This window comes from Emydura macquarii, unplaced genomic scaffold (genome assembly GCF_026122565.2).
Source record: "Emydura macquarii macquarii isolate MOO-44397 ecotype Brisbane River unplaced genomic scaffold, CSIRO-AGI_Emac_v2 contig_450, whole genome shotgun sequence".
NCBI lineage: Eukaryota > Metazoa > Chordata > Testudines > Chelidae > Emydura > Emydura macquarii.
In genome coordinates, this window is record NW_027130587.1 from 9950341 (window position 1) to 9974560 (window position 24220).

The window sequence follows — 24220 nt, forward strand, 5'->3', positions numbered from 1 at the left end:
TGGGCGGGGCCGGCGCGGCGGAGTGTTCTAGAAGGGCGGGGCGGCGACTCTGCTTTCTCTCCTCCCCGCCTGTGTCAGGGTCTCGCCTCCTTGCCCGCCCGGCCTCGCTGCAGAGATGGCGGCGGTGAAGTCGCTCAACCCTAAGGCCGAGGTGGCCCGGGCCCAGGCGGCGCTGGCTGTGAACATCAGCGCGGCCCGGGGGCTGCAGGACGTGCTGAGGACCAACCTGGGCCCCAAGGGCACCATGAAGATGTGAGACCCGAGGGAGCCGGGCCGGGGCGGGGGGGCGAGTCGGGGGCCCGGGAGAGGCCGCGTGGCGAGGGCCCTGCGGCCTGGCCTGGGGGATGGGCGCTCCGGGGAGCCGTTCCCCGCGCTGGGTTCTCTGCTCCGGCGGCCCCTTACGGAGGGGGGGGGGAGGGAGGCGCCGGTCGCTCCCAGGCGCCCGACTCGGCTTGGGCCAGCCCGCGGCGCCCCCGGCCTGGCGGCGCCCGGCAGCCTGAGGGGGTTCAGAGCGCTCGAGACCAAACAGCGGGCGGGAGGGTGTCCCCAGCCGCGGCCAACGCTGCTGCTGCCCCGTGGCCATGCCGGCGCCTAGTAGGCAGCCACCCGCTGCGCCAGGCAGTGCATGTGCCCGCCCGGCGGGAGGGGCGGGGAACGGGGCGAGGAGGAGCCCGCGGGCCTGTAGGCCGCTGCTGATGTGCTGCATTGTTGTGTCTCTGACAGGCTGGTGTCTGGGGCTGGAGAGATCAAGCTAACCAAAGATGGCAACGTGCTGCTTCACGAAATGGTGAGCGAGCCCCTTCCTCCCCGCCGCATGGGCCGAAGGGAATGGCTCGATCTCTGTGTCGGGAGGATGGATGGGGTTTCTTCCCTTGCAATGGCTGAAGGCAGCTGTAGTTTAGGCAAATGTTCGCTAAGCCCAAGCCAGTATAGGTTGTTCTTTAAATATGATTCTTCAGCTAGGTGGTGTCATTTTAAACCGATTAAAAACAGTCATGCAGCTGTACTCTTGGTTATGAAAAGTAAGTACTGGCTAGATATAATTGTTAAATTGGTTTCAGATAGTTACTCCCATAACAATTCAGTAATGTTTATTGTTCAGTGTCTTGCTTTTGTTTAGCAAATACAACACCCAACAGCCTCCTTGATAGCAAAAGTAGCAACAGCACAGGATGACATCACTGGAGATGGTACCACTTCAAATGTTCTGATCATTGGAGAGCTGCTGAAGCAGGCGGATCTCTATATTTCAGAGGTACAGATGAATTTTTCACTTTCATAAGAAAATGAGTGAACGTTTTCCTTTGAGGCTGTTCATGTTGCAGTTAATATTTCATGTTCATAAAAGAAACTTCAGGTGTTACAACTCTTCCAGAATGTCCTCATTTTGAGACACTTTATTATGGGATTACAGTGGGTGAAAACTAAATATAGAGGATTTTGAACTAGCCGGGATTGTGTTGTTATAGGTTGAAACCACTTATTTATGATGGATGTAGGAGCCTTGTATCTACCATTTGTTTTTGACTTATTTCTATTGGATTTAAAGCTCTTGTCTTCTAATAGTATGACACCCAGGGGCACTTTTCTAAAGTAAGGAATCACTGCTGGTAGTGTATATGCCAGGAAACTTAGGTTGATACCTTATTTATTTATGTTGCACAGCGAACACCCAAGTGTGCTTTGTAGCTCCCTTGGCTATAACTCTGTGCTAGAATAACCTGTACTTTTCCTCTGCATTAAAAGGAGTGCCTTTTCTTTTACATGTATTCAGAAGGACAGTACATTATTTTTCTCTCTAGTATGCCAATTCTAATTTACTTCAGTCTTACCTCACCAAAGTTATGGGTGTTTGTTGTATCCGTAGTTTAGAGGTAACACTTCACATCTTTAACTTTTCAAGTAATATGGTACTGAAACTAGTAAGCAGAAGTTTCAGGTGTGAAGAAATATGTCCACTCATTTTTCCGTTTCTTAACTATTTAAAAAAATTAGGGCTTGCACCCTAGAATAGTCACCGAAGGATTTGAAGCTGCAAAGGAAAAAGCACTTGATGTTTTGGAGCAAGTCAAAGTAACCAAGGAGATGGACAGGGAGACACTTGTGGATGTTGCCAGAACATCCCTGCGTACTAAAGTTCATGCAGAACTTGCTGATCTCTTAACTGAGGCAAGTATGCGTGTGTTGTCTGTTGTCTTACCATATTGTCCTTTCATGTAAGGAACTCCAGGTGTTCAGCTTGTTCTGCAACTATTTGGGGGAGGGATGAAAATGTAGAAAAGGGGAATGCTTGCAGGGTTGCCTTTTTTGTGGAATGCATTGTTTTATGCATTGTATTTCTATTCCAGGCTGTAGTAGATGCTGTTTTGGCAATCAGAAAACCAGATGAGCCTATCGACCTCTACATGGTTGAGATTATGGAGATGAAGCACAAATCAGAAACTGAAACAACGTAGGTTGCTATAAAATGTTGGTAATGCATTCTGTACTTTAAGGTTAATCATAGCTTGAAATTTAAACGCTTTCAAACAGTTAAAGATAGCTTTAGGTAGTATGCTGCCTCTGAATCCCATTGCCAATTTTGTCAATTTACAATTGCATTTTTCTGTTTTTCTTGCCCTTGTTGTGTTTGAAAAAGAGGAACTGACTAATAGTAAAGTATTGTCAGAATTACAAAGTAAATAAACTGAAAAAGAGCCCCTGCGCCGCCGCCGCGGGGCCCCCCCCCCCCCCCTCTGTAATCTCTGTTAATACTAATCTTCTAACTGGGCAGGAGGGACTAGACACAAGTGAGGCTAAATCATGTCCCTCTGTGCTGAAGAATCTGTTATTCTGATACTTTTCTAAACATCATTATCACTACACTTTGAGTATAAAATTTACATTGGGTACATATGCTGTATATAAATGTTAAATGTCTAAAGATTGTTTTCAAACAGTTCTCAGTTTGGAAAACATCAAGTGTCTTCCTACTTTTTAACTATCCAATCTCTCTTGGGATGCAAGTCCACTTCCAGTGGAGATGAAGTGGAAGTTTTAGGTAACTAATCAAAAGTGTAAGGCAACCAGGAGTCCAACTCTTCATCTTTTGTGACGCTTTAAAATGTTGGCAGCATGGGGTGGCTCCTAATCCCTCTGGAGTAGAGATGATGTATAAAATCTTATCAGAATTACATGTTAAGTAAATTAATAAGTGAACCATTATTCTTCACAATTCTTTGAATTTACAAAATATTGCAAAGATATGTTAACTTCAGTGGCATGGATGAATTCTGCATTGGCTTCTTCAGTAGCTAATGCAGTCAGACACTATGCTAGAGTATATTTCCTTTTCACTTATTCCTAATGGTATGATTTGTGTTACCATTTCCATACAAGTAGGATACATTATCCAAATAATTCTTAATATGACAGTATGGTGGGTATGTTTAACTATGGTATGAGTTTTATGACTGCATTTCAGGAAAACAGACGTTTCCTACCCTGTGTATAAAGGATTTCTTACAGGTCATGTTACTGATTTTTTTACAGGCTGATTAGAGGACTTGTTTTGGACCATGGTGCTCGTCATCCTGACATGAAGAAAAGAGTGGAAGATGCTTACATCCTTACTTGTAATGTATCACTAGAATATGAAAAAACGTAAGTAATCATTAGTTAGACCAGGGAAGAAATACACCTGACTTTGGTAATGTGAATTAATATTTACACATCTCTTAAATCTTCTAAATATTCTAGAACATCCCTTTATTTCAAAAACAAAAACAAAAAACCTAGCCTACTTGTGTGAAAGGAGGAAATGAAGTCAAGTGTTTCACTCCAAAATAATGAAGTTGGCAAAGGTGACTTTTGAGGTGTGCTGAATTGTAGACACATTAGCATAATAGTCCCTTGTGTTGGCTCATTGAACGACAGGAAGTCTCCCCTATGCCTCCAACATGCCTTACATTGCACAGTGAACACCCAAGTATATTTCTTAGTTCCTTTGGTTATAACTATGCTAGAATAATTCTGTGCTTTACCTCTGCATTGGAAGGAATCTTTTTCCTTTTACATGTTTTCAGAAGGACAGCACACTTTGTAGTGCTATGCTATAATTTTAGCAAATTGATATCTTAACTGACACTGGTAAGTTAAATCCTCTTCTGATTTTAAGAATCTGCTGTTTTAACATTATAGAGCACTAGGAATCATGTCAAACAATGTTTTTCTTTTCAGAGAGGTGAGCTCAGGATTCTTTTATAAAAGTGCGGAAGAGAGAGAGAAGTTAGTAAAAGCTGAAAGAAAATTCATTGAAGACCGAGTGAACAAAATCGTAGATTTGAAAAAAAAAGTCTGTGGTGATTCAGATAAAGGATTTATTGTGATCAATCAAAAGGTGAGTTAAATAAGAATATAAGGTAACTAGAAGAATTACCTACAAATGTTTGTTGTTGGCAGGACTGATGCTGTGTTTTCAGTTAACTGTATAGATTTCTTCAGACAAGCCTTAAGTCAGGCTTGGGCAGCAGAGTGTTTTCAGACACATGTGCATAGCTCCCTCTTACTTTAGTATGAACTAAATGCCTCCAAAGAGAGAATTTGATCCTTAGTGCTGGACTGAGTCTATTTTTAGTTTTCCTAATGTGCACGTCTCCCTTTGTTTATAGGGAATTGACCCATTTTCCTTGGATGCACTTGCAAAAGAAGGAATAGTAGCTCTGCGCAGAGCAAAAAGAAGGAACATGGAGAGGTCAGTTCTTGGGGAAGGAATAGAGATTTTCTGTTCCAAACTTTTACTCTAGCCATTCGTAAGTCATTATATATTCAGTTTCTTTCAAACCTGAAGTAAAATATCCCTACATCTCAACCACCATAGTTTTTATTGCTGTAAGAAGTATATCAGTTCAGTGCAAACTGTGGAGACTCCTGATAACGAGATTAAAACTTCTAGTTTGCATTATGTACTTAGCAATAAGCTTTCAACTCAGAGCAATTGAAAGAGAAGAGACTTCAATTGTTTTAAACTTGAGCACCAGGAAATAAATCACCTGCATAAACAATCCTTAATATCTTGAAACAAATTCACAAATAATGAGACCAGCCTATCTGTTGTAACAATTTGTGGCATAGTGAGAAAAATATCTTCATGTAGGATTATTCAGACAACTAAGCGTCTCTAGCTTATTTTCACTTTTTCAAAACAAGTGTAACATGCTTTAAGTGTGTTATGTACACCCTTTTTCAGATTGACCCTTGCTTGTGGTGGTATGGCTATGAACTCTGTGGATGACCTCACTCCTGACTGTTTGGGACATGCTGGTCTTGTCTACGAGTATATACTGGTGTGTAAAACCTTCAGTTTGTAACTAAGGCTGAATTAGATATTCCTCTGGCTCCTATCTGGTGGCTGCAGCAATTATTTCAGTTCAGGCTTTGTTTCTGCTAGTTCTAAACAAACGGAGGTCTTTCTGCATTTAGGCACCCATGAGAATTCATTTAGAACTTTGAGAGTGTACTGGAAGTCTCATAAAAAGCTACTGGCACTCTTTGTCCTTGTAACTCCTCATCATGTGTAAACATTTGCCTTGATGTTGGTATTGCAACAAGAATGTGTTGGGGATGAAGAATAAAATTTAAGCCTAAGAAAATCACAGAATAAACTTGTTCTCTATTTAAGGCTGAAATGTAATTGAAAAAATACTAACTACTTCTGAGGGTAAAGAGACAAACATCTCCCCTTCTATCCCAGGGGTGGCCAACCAGTCAGAGACGAAGAGCCGCAAAGAGCCACATTTACCTTTTCAGTTTCCCCTCGTCTCTTACCCTCCATCAAAAAGCTTGTCAATTTCAAAGAGCCGCATGCAAAGAACTGCATGCGGCTCCGGGTTGGCCACCCCTGATCTATGCTACCCTCCTGAAAGGTCCAGTACAAAACTGTTAATTATCTGAATAACTGTCCGGTTCATGTGAATCTTAAAATATTCAAAGATGCACCATTGTTAAATATTTTTCATTTCATGGTTTACATGGTTGTTTTTGTTAAGCAAAAATGAGATATTTGAAGCTTGCTGTTATTGACATATAGGGTGAAGAGAAGTTTACCTTCATTGAGAAGTGTGACAATCCTCGTTCTGTTACCCTGTTGATCAGAGGTCCAAATAAACATACACTTACACAAATCAAGGATGCAGTAAGAGATGGGCTACGTGCTGTCAAAAACGCTATTGAGGATGGTAAGTCTCTAGTGTTTTTATTACGTTTAACCAGATCTTATGAGGCACATCTTGAAATGTGAAAAACATACCTGCGCATCTATCAAGTGGCATTTGTTAGTAATTTATCCAGTCAGACATTGTGCTAAAGCACACTTCTACTTGAAGTGTTCCCGGGGTCTTGCTGTTCTTAAAGTGGGTATTTAGGAAAGATGGACACACATATATTTGATCAGTTATTGTAATTTCAGTTACATGTTAGGCAACATGAGGCTATTCATTTTGTCACCTTTCTCCAACAAAGGGAATAAGTATTATTAATGTCAACAATAAATTAACTGGTGCAGTTAAAGTTGCTGGAAAACTCTGTTAGTATAAAATGCTCTAAATAGAGAGAAAATTATTAAAACTTTAGATCTAGTTAAAGTCACCACCTTTGGGAGTAGAGTGATTAAAAAATACATACACCTTGCAACTATGGTTGTGTCTGCATTTGCGGCAGCATGTAGAGTACGGACACCGCACACCCAGCTAGCATAAATACAAATAGCAATGTAGACGGTGAAGCACTGCTTTGGTGAGTAGAGACATGCCAGAATTCTACGGCATATACCCTACATGGATCTCTACATGCCCAAGCAGTGTCTTCCACATCTGCACTGTTTTTAGCTTTGTAATGTCTCACTACTTCCCTGCACCAGTGAAAGGCTCCTGCAATGGGGGAAAGTACTGGCAGGTTTTCCCTGCTGCAGTGAAAGTCTCTGGCAGCCCTCTGCTGCTGCCACCACTGTTTCCACTGCCTTTCACTGGCATCAGTTGCTACATACTGCAGTGTGGGCACGACCTATTTTTCACTGCTCCACATAGCTATACGTACTGTACATGCTGCTGCAAGTTTAGAAAAGGCCTAGGAAAGGCTTGCTCTCTAGTCATAGATGTTGTTACTGTGCATTGTCACTTTTCAGCAGGAACTCCAGACTATCATTAGAATAGCATTTCTTATCAGTGGAAATAATGAACCAATAACATTTTTCAAAAATGGGTTTAAAATATCTTGAATTAGTATATAGGTATGGTGTTACAAAAACTTGAATTCTGTTCAAAGAAAACTGCAGATTTGCTGCTTCTCTTCTATTCCAATCTCCATTTCAAAAGGAAGGAAAAAAATAAAACAGGTGGCAATTCTGGATGTTTAACTAAAAATGACACATGAGAACTGCAAACTGCTTATATAAAAACTGTGGACCTTGTGCTTTATTTACATTTCTTCATGTAATACTGATAATCTCTGCATGTGTAAAACGTCTTGCAGAAGTCTCTACAGTTGGCCTAAAACATAACTGCTGCCAATACTTTAGATAGCAGGCTAGGCCATAAGACTTTTACTAAAAATTATTACCATGTCTTGGCATGTTTCAGTGAATATGGTAGAAACCATACAGGCTTTAGTTTTAACTTACTAGCTTTCTCTCCACGCAAAAAAACTTGGTGCTCTTCACTGCAGTTAGCATTCACAATGATTAGATAAAATCTTAACTTGACCACTTTGCCTCTGTGAGTGTTTTGTGACCCACTAACTTAAATGATGTAGTCTAATTGTTTGTTTGATATGACTGTACTCTGTCTTATCTCTTACAGGATGTGTAGTTGCAGGAGCTGGTGCATTAGAAGTGGCAATAGCTGATGCTCTTGTTAAACATAAGCCCAATGTGAAAGGAAGAGCCCAGTTTGGAGTTCAAGCTTTTGCTGATGCTCTGCTCATTATTCCTAAGGTATAAAGGTTCTCCTGGTTAAAATAAGTTTCACAGCAGTTATAACATGTAGAGAATTGTAGCTGTCTTACCAGTGTGTGCTTCATTGAAGAGACTATTGCTAGAAGACACAAGTGAGTAACAAATATCTTGAACTGAAGGCAAGGATGTGTGTATCTCCTAATTTTTTTATATCGACTGAAGCAGGGAACATGTGTTTGGCGCTATGGTAGAGATTAACAGTTAATGATACACTCTCTGAAGATTATTTCACAGCTTTAAGTTCAATACATAAAACATGCTTTTTTTCTTCTAAGGTTCTTGCTCAGAACTCTGGCTATGACCCTCAGGAAACGCTAGTGAAAGTTCAGGCCGAATATGCAGAATCAGGACAACTTATTGGAGTTGATCTGAACACTGGTAAGAAACTTTAAAATATGTTGATCAGACAGTTGGGGTTAAATAATTTTAGTTTTGAGCCAGCAAAGTGATATGTTTCTGTTGAGGGAAATAGAGGAGTTTTTTTATGTACAGCAAGTCCTTCATGATTTAGATTCCAAAGATGTTTCAGGACTAGCAGAATTGTTGTAAGACCTTCTGGCAGTTTTTCAGACAGTAGCTTCCTTTCGTTGATTAGTTGACTAGAAGAATACATCACTCAGGATGAACATTTAACTTGAATATAGTTTTATGCAAGGGTATTAATGAATTGACTTAGTGAGCCACTGTTCCCTATTTGGAGGCTGACTCCTTTACAAAATACATATTTTTCATTGTAACATATGGGCACACAAAGATGAAAGCCAGTATTTAGTGCCTTTTGGTGGCAGCAGCAGCAAGTGTTGATGTTTGCAAAAACATGTTAATCTCTTGTGATTTCCTACTGTCTGTAACAAAAGATTTTTTGAACTACATTATTAAAGTGCTAAAATGTATCCTTTCCTATAAGGGGATTTATTTTGCATTTCCAGGTGAACCAATGGTAGCAGCAGCAGCTGGAATTTGGGATAATTATAATGTCAAAAAACAACTACTTCATTCATGGTAAAAAAATTTTTTGTAATTTTAAACAAATAGGCTTCCATAGCTACTGGTCAAAATTGATGGATTGATTTGGGATGAGTTAATCTTTATGGAAATATTTTTATTATCTGGATTTACAGTGTAGAAATAAAAGAACAAGTGAGTACAAGAGTTATATAAAAATGACTAGTTTTTTATATCTGTTTTACCTTTGTCCTCCATAGAGAAATAAAACTTCTTAAATAAGTTCCAGATTGGCTTACAAGAATTTACAAAATTACAGTTTGACAGATGGTATGTGGGGTTTTTAAACAAATGAGTGAATGTAGAACCATAATCTGCAGAGTGGGTGTCTGAGGGGGGAGATGAAGGCAATTGGTACTCTTGCTTGGATGAACTGTAGTGTAATAGTTTTGACCATCAATATTTTGATCTTTCTAGCACGGTGATCGCTAGCAACATTCTTTTGGTTGATGAAATTATGCGAGCTGGAATGTCGTCTCTCAAAGGTTGAATTGAATCTGTCCTCTTCTGTGGTGGTTGCTTTGAGTGGAGAGATGCCCCTATGAAGTAACTTTAAAAAAAAAAAAATCCAGCTAAAGGCATTTTCTCCAGCCTCCAATGGATTTTCACAGTAACAGAAGTAGCTGTCACTTTGGAGTAAACATGTCCACTCTCAAACATTCTCACCTATTCAAATATTAGTTTCTAAAATCAGTTATTTATTTTTTTTCTTAATTGCACTGAAATGTACACCTAAAATTGCAGTCTTTTTACTTAATAAACAGTTCTGCTCTGTGCTTTTCTTGTAGCAGTGTCGGTTACTTAACATCTGTTTTGGTTAGAGTGGCTAATGTTGCTGGACAGTTCAATGAAATTGTCCACTGAGAGGAGATGTCACTTTCTCAGAATTCACTCATCTATACACCACCTTTCTGGATATTGCCAGACTACACCAGACATGAATTACTTTCTGGGGCTTGCATGCTTCTGTAGATAGGATTGCACCAAACACTTCATGGTTTGAAAGATTTGCTAGGGGTGGAAAGTCTCCACAGGATTTATGAAGAATACCTTTAGTTGTCTTGGAGGCAGTATGTTTTAATTTTGTGAGATGCTAGATTAGGTGGGAGTCAGACCTGGATTCTTTGCCATAAATAAGCAGCATAGTTAGGAAATCATGACACCTTTGTGTCAGTTTCCTTATCCTACAAACTAAGTTAGTGATACCTCCCCACTTTGGAAAGCAGGGGTGGGCAAACTTTTTTGGCCTGAGGGCCACATCTGCATATAGAAATTGTAGGTTGGGCCATACAGATGGGTGGGGAGGAGCAGCAGCCACACAGTGCTGCTTGGGGCTGGGGGCGGCTCCAGTCAGGGTACTGCTGGGCCCATGTAGTGGGAGAGGGGTGGGACAGGGAGGGAGAACGGCTGCTACCGGGCTGCACACTTGTTCCGCAACTTTTCCACAGACCACCGATTGAGCTGGAGGGCCTGATGAAAAGCTCAGATGGGCAGTATGCAGCCCACAGGCTGTAGTTTGCCCACCCCTGTTGTAAAGTGATAAGATGATCTGTATGTGGAAAGTGTATATTTATGGGCATTCTCCTAATTAATTATAATACAAAAGAGTGTTTAATGGTGGCATTCTACAATCCAGGGTATTTTAAAATAGTCTACCAACTTGCTGGTGTATTTCTAGAGTATTGTTTGATTTTATTGACAGAATCTGATAACTCAGATGTAAATTCATCAGTGACCAATGCTGCTCTAGCAGCTGCTTGAGGACTTCAGGGGCAGGGATGGGCAGGAACTGTTTAATACAATAGGCAGACCTTGAACCAGATCCAGCTACAATTCCATCAAAACTTCAGCAAGTATGTGAACAACTCTAGTTTGGTTCTGTTCTGGTTTCCTGATATCACTGGAATCTTCCATTGATAATGCAGATTACTTCAGTTGCCTGCCTGTTATATATTCTACATTACAAAACTAGCTTCAGTCTTGCATGCCCTTTGTAAACTTGTCATGTTTACTAATGTCTCCATTCTAATATCTTATCTTTTGACTATTACATTTTTCTGAATATGAACATGGTGCCTGATCAGTCTTTGCGTACCCAGCTGTCCCAAACCGTGGAGTGTGGGTGAACAAGGAATACAATACAAAGGCCTTCTGAGTAAAAGTGAAGTCCTAAAGTAATCTCTTGTAACACTGCATGGTTACATAGCCATACGTGAGGCATCAGTCTTTGGAAACTTGAAGTTTAAAAAAAAAAAAGCACCCAGGGTCTAAAACTGACTATTTCCTGTGCAGAAACTCACAACACATCTCAGTCAGAGTAGGTTCAAGATATTCCTCCATAACGACTTGTGTATCTGCGAGTTGAAACAATTTACCACCACTTGACTTGGCAGGTAGGGTCTCATGACACACTAATGTTTTTAAACATTTTATATTGGAGTGTAAGAACATCCCAGATAGGGCTAAGACTCCAACCTCTGCCCACTATATGTGTCAGAAGGTGGCTAAATCAAAGGTGTGAGTGCAAGCTTCTGTTGCCCTTCCTGTTCCTTAACAATCTGGAGCGGGCTGTTTGAGGATATTAATATTTAGTGTGATTCCTTGCTAGGAACGGGTGTGAATAGGATGGACAATTCAGATGATGTAATTTGCCACAAATTACAACAGCTGTCTAAGTTTATATTTGATTCTGAATAGTAGAGCCACCTGTCTTCCACCCCAACTATACATTTCCTATTCAAGTAGGCTGATACAAGGTGCACAGCTGAGTGTAATGAAAAAATGATAGACAAGCTTAACATTAGGAATAGCTTCCTCCTGGGCCTTTACTAGACTGAGGACTATGCCTGATGGAATAAGCAGAAGATACTCTTGTTTTCCCCATTTCAGGGACTCAATATGGGAGAGGAGGAGGGAAAATAGTTCCAAGACTTGCACCATCTGTATTTCCCTCTGCTTTGTTGGGGGGTGTTCCAATTATGTCTCCCTGCCTCTTTTTTATTTATTTATTTTTTTAAATTTCTTTGTTGTAATGAAAACCCATACAGGGCAGGCAGACTGCCTACACATTAGAAACCACAGCTGATCATGTGAAAAGTGCCGTCATGTGCTCAAAATAGGTTTGGGGCTTGCTTGTGGGGGCGGAGGAGGGGTAAGAAGGACAAGTTATTTTACCTCTTTAAATGAGAGGGATCTTAGGGGTTATGGGTAACACTCTTATGGAAAACTCTTCAGGCGGAAGGTACTTCCTTTGGTCCTTTTAGCACTCCATAGCTTGTGCACCAAGCAATCCTGCACTGGCTGGGTTTTGGTTCTGGTTTAAATGTGACCTAATGCAACCTCTCTCATTTCTACACTGCCCATCTACTAAGTGCTCAGCTTCTCGGTCCTGCTGCTTACGCACATCCTCTCCCCCTTTCACCGCTTCCCTGCTTTCATTTCCATGCAGGGGAGGCGGGGACTCGTGCGGGGGAGAGATTTGACTGGCCTCCCTTCTAGCGGGCGATCCCGGAAGCGTTTCAACCGTGTGCACAGCCCTTCTGGGTCACTCCACCTCCTTCTCCAAAATACCTCCTGTCCCCAATGCTACTTTGTTCCTCTGCTGGGGGAGTGCAGCTGGCTCTCCTGTTAGGCGCCTGTGTGTTAGGGAGCAGCTACAGTTCGCAAGGTGAGTTCATGTATCCAAGCATGTCTTTCTGCACCTTCCCTTTCCACCTCTTTTGCCCTTTCCACTCTTTCATTGCAGCTGAGCTTTATAATAAATGCTGGCTTCCCCTACTTAGGGACTCTTTCCCCTTTGTTCAGGGGCTGCATTAACCGGTACTCATTCCAAGGAAGTGGCTTCCCAGAATCACACCAACCCTAAAATCCTCCCCCCAAAAGAAAGACTTGAAATATTGTTTTAAAATGAATCCTCAACTGCCTGAAAATAAGGGAGAAAGGGCCTGTCTGCTCCCTTTAAATATGTTCAAAGGATCAAACTGTTAAACATATTCCAACAACTATAGGTGAAATGAATAATGTAAAAAAAGACCAGCCCCCCCACCTCCAACCTTTGGAAAGTCAGATATGAGCTCCATCCCTTCACTGGCTCTAAAGTGCAAGCTTAAAGACAGACCCCTCAGTCTGGATACCCTGAAAGTTCAGCTCTAGATCGATGTTTATTGGGTGGTCCAGTGGCTGGTGAGTCAGATTCATGCCTAATTCTCAGTGACTTATGATGGGGAAGCTAGGGGAATTCCCTTCCTACTCATCTTCCATTCCTCTCCACACTTGAAAAATTTATTTCCTAGCTCTAAATGTCTGGTAACTTCCCCACCCCAATGTATCTTTTTCTTTTTTCTTTCTGAAGGCTTGCATTGTAGTTTCTAAATATGTTAACACAATATTTACCTGTGTCCTGCCCCTCTGGGGAGGGGCTACTCCTTTCAGTGTTTCTGGGTTGCTTGATCCAACTGAAAAGTGATAGACTTTGAAGAATGCTTTCAAAGGAGATTCCCCTGGTGGCTTGAAATCCTGCATGTAAAAACTGATGAGAGAGAGACAATGCCAGGAGTGAGTACCCAATCTCCCAATTCAAAGCAATACCCAGGAATTCCTCTGTGTATAAATTGCCATCAGACAACACGGAGTCTGCTCTAAAGCAACAGATTGAGCTGCAGTTGTCCTCAGTGAATCCTTTACAGTGTCAATTCTCTAAGGATTCTTTCACACTAAAACCGCTTTACAAAGTCTTTATGCATGTGTAAGACTTCCGTAAGGTGGATCCAGGCTATATGGGCTGAGGGGATCTTGTGCCGCTTGTTCAATTCCTTTATGTGGTTCATCTATCCCCAGGCAGAGGGGCTGCCTTTCAGATATCCATCTTTAGCAGCAGCGGTCCTGTAGTATATTAGGGTTCCTAGTTCTGCTGCTTACCACCTGTGTGACCTACAGTGAGTCACTTAGCCTCTCTCCCTCAGTTACTCCAATTGTAAGATAGGGATAACAATACTTGCTTATTTTCCTCCTAGGACAGTAGAGAGAATTAGTTAATGGGCTAAATTTTTCTCAGGGGCAATTTCATTGATTTAATGAAGTTCCACCAAGAATAAGATCAGTGTACTCTCTGCAAAGGGCTTTCAAGATATAAAGTGCTGTCTGGCTGTTAGGTGTAATTATTAACCCTCTGTTATCCGCTTTCTACAGCATGCAAATATACCTCTAGCAAAGAATCTATGCACTCCAGGGTTTTATTGATACTAATTAATGTGATACTGGATTACAACATCTCTTACAGCTTTTGAAGATGATGGAAATATGGTATGGCTTCCTGGTGGGAAGTTCCAAATGGGAACAAGGTCACCCGATGGTAAAAATGAGGGGCCTCTCCAGGAGGTGATAGTGAAGGCTTTTGCTATTGACAAATATCCTGTCACCAACAGGGATTTCAGGTGAGGCCCACACTTAGCATTTGCTTAGTTCGCAAGGAGTGGGTGGCTCAGGGAGAGGTAATAACTAAAAGTTAGTGCTTGGATGGTTTCGGTTTATTTCCTAGGGGAAAGTCAAGTCCTATGTCCATGTCAAAGCCATCTTTGTTTGCAGCCTCAGCAGAGAGGCCAAAGACTAGTTCAGTCTCTACGATCAATCTACCATACCTAGAGGTGATCTCACTGGGTCGGAGTGGAGGTACATTGGCAGAGCAGCATGTGAACTTGTACACCTGCTGCCGGTGCTGTACCTGTTCTGTGGATTAAAGAAAATAAATTTGAATCTTCAAGGCTGAGGCCCGGTCTACACTCACCTGGAAATTCGGCGGCAGTCAATGGGAGTTACACAAGTTACACCGAGTAGCTTGTGTAACTCCCCTCGACTTCGTAACTCCTCTTCTACGCGGTGTCTTCACTGCGCTGCGCCACTTGAGGGGGTGCATTTAACGCGTCGACTTCTGGATCGATTGAGCAGCTCTTCACTGACTGCTCAATTGATCCAGATAGATTGATCTGACAGCGCCGTCAGTGAAGACATACCCTGAGAATCTCACCCTATTTATGATCGCTCAAAATTCACAAACACAAATGCAATTTGTTCTGGAATATTACAAAATCCTGCTATAAATCTGCGGATCACTGCAGCAGGATGTTATTATTTTACTCTAGCAGTGTGCAATACAAATGCCTTTTCAAACCCTCTGTTTGCCTCAGGAAGGCAAATAATGCTTCTGTTGAGAAGAAATGATAAATAGAAAACTCACTTGTGTTTATGATATGTTAGTTACCAAACAGATCCTTTCCAGCTGTTTTACAGGGTAATATATGATGATAATGAGTTTTACATGGGTAATATACCAAAGCATCATACCCTATTTTGTACTGGATTTCTAAATACTTTGCTTTGTTTGTTACGAAACTGCCATATATTCATCCTTCAACTTCAGTGTTCCATTTTCCCATTGAAGTATGTTACTCTTCATAATCCACAATCATAGAAGTTGGGCCATCTAGTGGTAAGCATTGTACAGAGCACTAGTAAGTGTACTGGAGGGATTATTCCGCATTGGCAAGGAGAGGATTCAGATATCCTAATGAGTCCTTTCCAGACATGCTGCAAAGCTCATCTTGATTCTCAGCCATTTTGGGAGGAGATGGAACACAGATTGGGCAGGGTTATTTAGTGAACTGGATAATTAAATTTTGGAAACAGATCTGATTGTGGTGATAGCATTGGATTTAAGTGGTTCCATGTGACTTTGCAAAAATTCACATTGAACAAAAGTACACTCACAGCTTAGAGGGGCACTTCTACTAACTAATTGGTGGTTTGGTTGGTTGATTTGGTGTTTTTGGTTGTTTTAGTTTTTGTTTATTTTAACAAAATCGATTGAATTTATTTAGATTTATTTTTAAATATTAAAAAAAGTTCATGTCACTAGAGCAGTACCATGCAACCAATACAAACTGGGCCAGTTTCATCTCTAAACCTAACTCCATTGAGCTTATTGGATTTATACCAGGGATGAATTTGGCTTCTCTGTATTGGGACTCAAAAGACTATAAATTGTGTGAATAGCTCTTGTAAATTATGTTTGCTTTGATCAACTTATTGTGCATGTGGATCATTAAATTTTGTGGTGTTAACCTTGTGGAATTGCTACCCAGAGACCTATGTCTGACATTTTTACACCAGGGAATTTGTTAGAGAAAAGAAATATAAAACAGAAGCAGAAGCCTTCGGTTGGAGCTTTGTCTTTGAGGATTTCGTATCCGAAGAGCTGAAAAAAAAAGTGACACAAAAACTGGAGGTAAAGTCCATCTGGAGTGTGTAAAGTGACATGAACAATATGTTATGGTGTTGATTCATGATGGTGGAAAAAAGGGGTGCAGGCGTCACACCCAAGGGATTAGGAGGGAATTGGACCCCTCACTGGGGAGTTTTTCTCTTTAATTTCTGATCATGTTACCTTATTTGTTTATCCTCAGAACTCAGAGTGAATATTCAGGGAGATGTGGTTTAATATTTTGGCTTTTTCCATGTCTGATTCTGCTCCCATTGAAACCAACAGCAAAACTCTTATGATGCCAATAAGAGCAGGACTGTGCCTGACATAATTTAATTTTTGAAATGTGTTGATTACTACTTGCACTCTTTGCAGAGTGTGCAGTAATGGCTACTAGGTGTGTTGGTGAATTTGGAGAGAGCAAGGCATCTCAAGATATTTATTCATCAGAATTGGAAACAGGGAAGCGTACATTTTATTAAAGATTTTTTTTAAATCCTGAATTTTCTCTTTAAAGTCAGATGCCCCCTGTACTGTACTTACGAGCACTATAGAAATGTCTTTCAAATGAACTAGCTGCTCATATCAAGCCACAGAATATCGGCATATCCAAACTCAAAAATACTCTGCCTTGCTTTGCTGTGAAATGGATTAAGCACCAAGAGTCCAGTTTGGGTTGGGGATGGTTAGATGGTAGGAACGTGTTTAATCTGTTCTCTCTTCTTTTTCTCAGTCTGCCCCTTGGTGGTTGCCAATTGACAAGGCTTTCTGGCGACAGGTGAGCAGTCCTTTGAAGGGGCGAATTGCAATCCCATATGGCTTACAGGCTGAACTTTAGTCGCGAAAAGAAACTGCATTAATTTACAGTGTTAGCGATTCCACTCTCCTAAAAGGAGAAATTGAGAGTTGAGTGCAGAGGCTGTGATTTTCAAAGGAGGCTAAGGGAGCTAGATGTTCAATTCTCCCATTGAAATTTAGTAGGCTGTGGGTGCCTAATTCCCTTAGGAACCTTTGAAAATCCCTGTCAGAATAACTGGGGAAAGGAGTGGTATTCAGCAGGGCTGATAACAAGCAGCTTAGGGCACTGGCTGCCCTCCCAGCTATGCACTGTTCTCATCCATTCTACTTATCTGTTTATATATTTAGAGACACTGTGATTGGAGCAGCTCCTCCAGCTGCCTGGAAATGATCACAGGCCACATGTGATCTGCAGACCTTCTTTGAGTTCATAGTCTAGGGCATCAGCTCCACTATCAGCCAAGCCTTTCTGGCAGAGTAGATAGAAATAGTATCTGGGTGTTACACAAGTCTCTGATGTTCTGTCCTTAACTGAGGCAGATGTGTATCCCCCAGTCTTTAGTTAGATTGATTTCTACAAGTAATCAAAGGTAAGGTGCCCTACACTGTATAAAAGGATGCATTTCTAAGTCATGTAGAAGTTCAGGGCATGATTTTTTTATATATTCATGTGCAGAAGGCTGGTCCACTGCTTAGGCCACTAGCCTAGGACTTGAAAGACCTGGGTTCAATTTCCTGCTCTGCCACAAAACTGTCTTTTAGCTTAATAATAATCATTTATACTTTCCCGCCTTCCGGAAAGTTGTCTTGAGCCAGTGAATGTTGTTGGTGTTAAAAAATGTGTCCCCAGATTTTTCTCCCCCCATAGATTTCAAAACTGTTGCCACCTTAGCTGACAAGCCATAGAAAGGTACAAATATCCCACATGTAGAAGCACCTGAAGTCCAAGATTCATGTAAATGTCAGGCAGAGCAAAGTGGCTGGTTGATGCTCATGGCAGCACGGCATAGATTATGTGTCTAGATGTAGCCCTACCAGACTCACCACTGTCCCCTGTTGCTGGGTTTGTTTTATTTAAAGTTGTGATGGCTCAATGAAAACCTGTTAAATGAAATTCGCCTCAGCCAGCAGGTCCAGGATCTGGGATAAAAACCAAGCTGGACTATCCAGTGCTACACGTGAGTTGGAATGATGCACAGGAGTTCTGCAAGTGGAAAGGAAAGAGACTCCCTACTGAGGAAGAGTGGGAATTTGCTGCACGGGGAGGACTAGAGAGTATGTAAGAAAAGCTCTTTGAACTGATCTCTTTCCAACCAAACTAAGTCCTCAAATAATTATAATTGATTCTGTGATGGGATGGCGGACTGGACTCAATGATCCAGGAAAGGTCTTCTGTTCCTAAATAATGAATTCCTGCCAGACTCAAAGCTCTGCCTTCCCCTCTGCTGGGTGTTCTGCTGTCCACATGGAGATGCGGGTGGAAATCAGACTAGATGCTCTAATGGTTCTTTCTGGCCTTAAAACCCATGAATCTCTGAAATTGTTACATGAATATATTTTGGATCCATCTCTTTGATTAAAATGCTTGGGGCCAAATTCTCTTCTGAGTAATGAGAGCTGGGTCTGACCGTTAATATTCATGCTTTGCTCTGCACGCCACCCAGGATGATGGAGAGTCCTGGAGTAGTATACAAAGATGTGCTTTGCTTGAGGGAGCTGGGTAGCATTAGTTGTTCAGTTATAATGCATGGCCCTGAGAAGTGAATTGGGCTGTATCCTCTTACAAATGAGACACGAACATTCAAGCTTGTGGAACTCATTGCAGCAGGATGTAATTGAGAGGTTTAGGGATACCCAGAGTGTGGCGTTGCATCCCTGACCATCTTGGCTAATAGCCACTTCCTTATTCACTTTCTCCACACCGTGCATGATTTTATAGACTTCTATCATATTCCCCCTTAGTCCTCTCTTTTCTCAGATGAACCATCCCAGTCTTTTTTCTCTCTCCTCAAATGAAAGCTGTTCCATACCCCTAACCATTTTTGTTGCCCTTCTCTGTACTTTTTCCTATTCTAATATATCTTTTTTGAGATGGGGATACCAAAACTGCAAACAGTCCTCAAGGTGTGGGCGTACCATGGATTTATATAGTGGCATTAGAATGTTTTCTGTCTTGTTATCTATCCCTTTCCTAATAGTTCCTAACATTGCTAGCTTTTTTGACTGCTGCAGCACATTGAGCAGATATTTTCAGGGAACTGTCCACAATGACTGTATGATCCTTTTTGAGTGGTAACCGCTAATTTAATCCCATCGTTTTGTATGTATACTTGGGATTATGTTTCCAGTGTGCATCAATTTGCATTTGTCAACATTGAATTTCATCTGCCATTTTGTTGCCTAGTCACCCAGTTTTGTCTGATCCTTTTGTAACTCTTCACAATCCGCTTTGGACATAACTATCTTGAGTAATTTTGTGTTTTCTGCAAGCCCTGCCACCTCACTATTTACCCCCTTTTTCCAGGTCACTTATGCATATGTTGAACAGCACTGGTTCCAGTACATCAGTGAGAGAGGGTAAAGCTGATCATTCTTCCTTGTGTCCTGGTCTGATCAGGGAGGGACTATCCTAAAACCCTGTTAAAATGATAGATATAGATACATAAACCAAGAGGCCAGACTGAGCTGTAGGAAATAATTGGTCTTTCTTCCTTTTTGACAGACAGAGTATATCCTTGGGGGAACAAGTTTCAATCAAATCGTACGAATCTCTGGCAGGTAGGGTCTCAATACCATCATGTCTATGGTGGTTTGTGCTGATGGGTTATTGATGAAGAAAAATGTCCAAAAGTGACCTTAGGAAGCATTTAGCTAGTAAATCATACTGACTGGTCTTCAGGATATTGAAAATCAGCTGGTGAGGCCATCAAGTCAGTTGTTAAATTTGCCACAATTTGACTCTCTTCCCCCGCCTCCAGGATTTAGAATTTAAAGGTAATATTTATCCAGAATATTCTTAGAAGGCGGCAATCTCACCCCACCCTTCATGGGGAAATTTGAATCCAGATTCCTCAACATATGGGGCTGTTCAGATCCAGAATTTCATGGGGGAGATATCTCCCTCTTTAATACTTTGAATGTCTGAGCTATTGCTTTGTATTGAGGTATATTCATGTTATGTAATGTACAACCAGTAGACTGTTTCCATTATTTTAAGCATGATGAAGTTCTGTAAAATGCAAGCAGTTTCGCTTCTTTCTATGCCATCCTGGGGGAGGCTTTTTCCTTCTTAGAGTAAAATCCTCTCTTCACACAGGGAATCTTCCCAAAGGTCGACACTGCAGAAGATGGTTACCATGGTGTTTCCCCAGTGAAAGCGTTCTCTCCTCAAAACAACTATGGTATGGACTTGTAGAGCCTTTCCCCCAATTTGAAAGTGAACCCTTTTGTTCATTTCAATTTAGAAATAATAAAATCAAGTCTCCAGATTGTGACTGGAATTTAAAACCTGAACTGACATTGGATTTCTTGGTATCTAGATATGATGCTGGGCACATTGAGATATCTGAATGCTGTTTAAATCAGCTGATGTTGACCTGATACATTTTAATGCAATAAGCACAACATTCCATGCAATGATTTATAATAATGATCATTGATTACTTTTTGCCCTTCCGTGATGCCTTTAATTTGAGACTCTCAGAGCACTTTGTTAATATTACCTAATTAAGCTTCACAATGCCCTTTTGAGAGTAGGCAAGCATTATCACCCCACTAAACAGACAGTCACAGAGAAGTTTAGCAATCTGCCTAAGGTCACTGTGAGTGTATATTAGAGCTGGGAATAAAACCCAGAGTTTCTGATTTCTGGTCACCTGCTCTAGCTATTAGAGCATCAAAAGAGAATGGTCTATCTTAAAACAATCCTCACTGCACCAGAGTGCTTCTAAAAGACTGTGTGTATTGACAGTGTATGTGTTCTCTTGTGGATCCTGACGAACAACTTCTGTATCTCAGGGCTCTATGACCTGTTAGGAAACACCTGGGAATGGACTGCATCAGAGTACCAACCTCATGGACCTGCGTCAAGGCAACGTGCTCAGAAAATGCACGTCCTACGAGGTGCATCTTGGATTGACACAGTAGATGGATCGGCCAATCACAAAGCTTGTGTTACTACTAGGTAGGTTGACTTACTGCTGTGGCAAAGTGATCTTTTGAACCACATTGGGGGGATTACAATAACTTAACCTTCATTATATAGATTTATTTTTAATAATTTATTTGCTACTTTAGTTTTACTATTTAATAACTATTTACTTTTAACTAATGTGAAGACTATTTTCTTAATGATAATAATAAGTGTTTTGAGATTAATTATTAATTATTCTCAAATTCAATATGTGCAGCAGCCACCTCTAGAGTGGCAGGCAGCTGATGCATAGCACTCAATACAACAGGGTGAGGGGGAAGGAAAAATAACTGCTGCTGATGATGATAGAAATTGTAACTAAAATAAAGTGTAATTAGTGGCAGGAAATAATGTTCATCTGTCTTAAATCATACAGACCATCTAATTTTTGTCAGCAGTTATGTAAGAGTTACATCATTTCTAGGTAATTAAATTGTTTTGCTTTCCTTCTCCATATTATTGTTAGAAGATATCATTTAAAAAGCCTGGTGGAGGAGCTGCATCACTCATCAGTGCCTTTGCAGCAATTCTGCAAAGCGCTACGCTCCCATTCAGACCCCGAATTTAAATGATCGGATTTTTTAAATTAACATGGTATGTTGATAGTTGAGTTATTTTTGAAAATCAGGCCACTTATTTTAGGTGCCTAAATTGGAGCTGGGATCTTTGAAAATGGCCCCATGTCTAGTTAAATTAGAAAAGATGGAGATTAATATGAAAATTTAAAGGTGGATAAGGAACTGGTTAAAGGGGAGACTACAACGGGTCATACTGAAAGGTGAATTGTCAGGCTGGAGGGAGGTTACTAGTGGAGTTCCTCAAGGATTGGTCTTGGGACCAATCTTATTTAACCTTTTTATTACTGACCTTGGCACAAAAAGTGGGAATGTGCTAATAAAAGTTTGCGGATGACACAAAGTTGGGAGGTATTGCCAATACAGAGAAGGATCGGGATATCATACAGGAAGATCTGGATGATATTGTAAACTGGAGTAATAGAAATAGGATGAAATTTAATAGTGGAAAGTGCAAGGTTATGCATTTAGGGACTAATAACAAGAATTTTTTATATAAGCTGGGGATGCATCAGTTGGAAATAGCAGAGGAGGAGAAGGACCTAGGTGTATTGGTTGATCACAGGATGATTATGAGCCACCAATGTGATGTGGCTGTGAAAAACCTAATGTGGTCCTAGGATACATCAGATGAGGTATTTCCAGTAGAGATAGGGAGGTGTTAGTACCGTTATACAAGGTGCTGGTGAGACCTTATCTGGAATACTGTGTGCAGTTCTGGTCCCCCATTTAAGAAAGATGAATTCAAACTGGAACAGGTGCAGAGAAGGGCTACTAGGATGATCCGTGGAATGGAAAACCTGCCTTATGAGAGGAGACTCAAAGAGCTTGGCTTGTTTAGCCTAACCAAAAGAAAGTTAAGGGGAGATATGATTGCTCTTTATAAATATATGAGAGAGAGTAATTATTTAAGCTCAGTGCCAATGTGGACACAAGAACTAATGGATATAAACTGGCCATTAGGAAGTTTAGACTTGAAATTAGACACTGGTTTCTAACCATCAGAGGAGTGAAGTTCTGGAATAGCCTGGTAAGGGGAGAAGTGGGGGCAAAAAACCCACCTGGCCTCAAAACTGAGCTTGATAAATGCCTGGAGGGGATGGTATGATGGGACAGCCTAGTTTGGCAATTGACTGACATTTGACTACTGGTGGTAGATAGGCCAATGGCCTGGAATGGGACGTTGGATGAGGTGGGTTCTGAGTTATTACAGAGAATTCTTTCTTGGGTGTCTGGCTCGTGAGTCTTGCCCACATGCTCAGGGTTTAACTAATCACCATTTTTGGTGTTGGAAGGGAATTTTCCCCCAGGGCAGATCGGCAAAGGCTTTGGGGGGTTTTCGCCTTCCTCTGTTGCATGGGGCATGGCTCACTTGCTGGTGGATTTTCTGTACCTTAAAGTCTTTAAACCATGATTTGAGGACTTTCATATCTCAGTCATAGGTTAGAGGTTTATTACAGGAGTGGGTGGGTGAGGTTCTGTGGCCTGCATTGTGCAGAAGCTCAGACTAGATGATCATATTGGTCCCTTCTGACCTTAGAGTCTGAGTATCATTTTAGGACTGGATGCCTTTCTGGAAGATGTGCTTTAGTCAAAGACAGGTAAGTGGGCTCAAAACAGGGATCACTATGGCCTGTGTTATATAGAAGGTTAGATTTGATGATCTAATGGTTCCTTCTGGCCTTAAAATCTATGAATGAGTCTACATAGGAAGTTTTTTGTCCTTTCCTAGGATGGGAAACACACCAGACTCTGCCTCGGATAACCTGGGTTTCCGCTGTGCTGCCCACATCCTGAGTCAGAAGACCCTGAAAACTGAGAGTAAAGCAGAACTGTGACGAAAATCACTTATCAGAACGATCTTGAGACATTTTCTCCTGTGGAGATGGCAGCAATTCCCAGTAGTTATGTTTGATCAAAGTTTGGTGAATTCTAAAAATAAACATTTGCAACTAATGTTCGGTTTCACAATGGAGAGTTTAGACATTGAGGGTTGTCTTGTCCAATTGTCTCAATTCCTTCTGACTCTTTAAGAAGAAGCTGCTCTCTTTTTAGCTAACTCCAGCCATCCATCCCCGCGGGCCCAGTCCTGCAAACACTTACATGTTCAGTAGTCCCACTGAGACTGATGAGGCTACTCATGAGTCAACTCTTACAGTCTTTGCTTAGTTCTTACTTGGCTAAAATTCCCTGTAGGAAAAACTGGGAGTTTGATTGAATAAGGACTGCAGGACTTGGCTCCGTAGGAGTAAGAACAACTCATGTGAGCAAGGGTTGTACTTGGTCCTGCTGGTATTAGAGAGAGAGACAAGTATAATCTGAGCCAGAAAGTCCTGAGTTCTAATCCCAGCTCTGACCCAGACACACGCTGACTTTGCTACACTACACTCTTTTCCCCCTATAATTCC

At 41.3% G+C, this 24220-nt stretch overlaps 2 protein-coding genes and 3 non-coding genes across 7 annotated transcripts; all 5 read left to right on the top strand.

Annotated features, from left to right (window-relative positions):
- The first annotated feature begins 64 nt into the window (after window positions 1–64).
- CCT6A (chaperonin containing TCP1 subunit 6A) lies at window positions 65–9768 on the top strand. The gene is made up of 14 exons (XM_067537944.1): window positions 65–252; window positions 724–787; window positions 1121–1255; window positions 1996–2169; window positions 2349–2452; window positions 3532–3642; window positions 4219–4378; window positions 4650–4732; window positions 5228–5324; window positions 6068–6215; window positions 7833–7966; window positions 8263–8365; window positions 8917–8989; window positions 9410–9768. Exons 1-14 carry the CDS (start codon window positions 116–118, stop codon window positions 9480–9482), a joined length of 1596 nt encoding a protein of 531 aa, XP_067394045.1. The 5' UTR covers window positions 65–115; the 3' UTR covers window positions 9483–9768.
- Window positions 1658–1789, top strand: LOC137146672 (small nucleolar RNA SNORA22). The gene has a single exon (XR_010918007.1). It is a non-coding gene; the product is annotated as a small nucleolar RNA SNORA22 (small nucleolar RNA).
- LOC137146680 (small nucleolar RNA SNORA15) lies at window positions 3260–3388 on the top strand. Its single transcript, XR_010918015.1, has one exon. It is a non-coding gene; the product is annotated as a small nucleolar RNA SNORA15 (small nucleolar RNA).
- On the top strand, window positions 3949–4079 carry LOC137146673 (small nucleolar RNA SNORA22). The gene has a single exon (XR_010918008.1). It is a non-coding gene; the product is annotated as a small nucleolar RNA SNORA22 (small nucleolar RNA).
- Window positions 9769–12148: 2380 nt separating the features above from the next.
- Window positions 12149–24074, top strand: SUMF2 (sulfatase modifying factor 2). 3 transcript variants are annotated; one of them, XM_067537689.1, is made up of 10 exons: window positions 12463–12659; window positions 14271–14424; window positions 16157–16271; window positions 16981–17025; window positions 18170–18324; window positions 19570–19622; window positions 19768–19823; window positions 20362–20446; window positions 21063–21228; window positions 23545–24074. In XM_067537689.1, exons 1-10 carry the CDS (start codon window positions 12575–12577, stop codon window positions 23648–23650), a joined length of 1020 nt encoding a protein of 339 aa, XP_067393790.1. In that variant the 5' UTR covers window positions 12463–12574; the 3' UTR covers window positions 23651–24074. The 3 variants fall into 3 exon arrangements, with proteins under 3 accessions (XP_067393792.1, XP_067393790.1, XP_067393791.1); XM_067537691.1 differs by lacking the exons at window positions 19570–19622; window positions 23545–24074 and adding an exon at window positions 12149–12233 and having other exon boundaries at window positions 12441–12659; window positions 18170–18320; window positions 21063–21232; XM_067537690.1 differs by lacking the exon at window positions 19570–19622 and having other exon boundaries at window positions 12472–12659; window positions 18170–18320.
- Window positions 24075–24220: the final 146 nt, after the last annotated feature.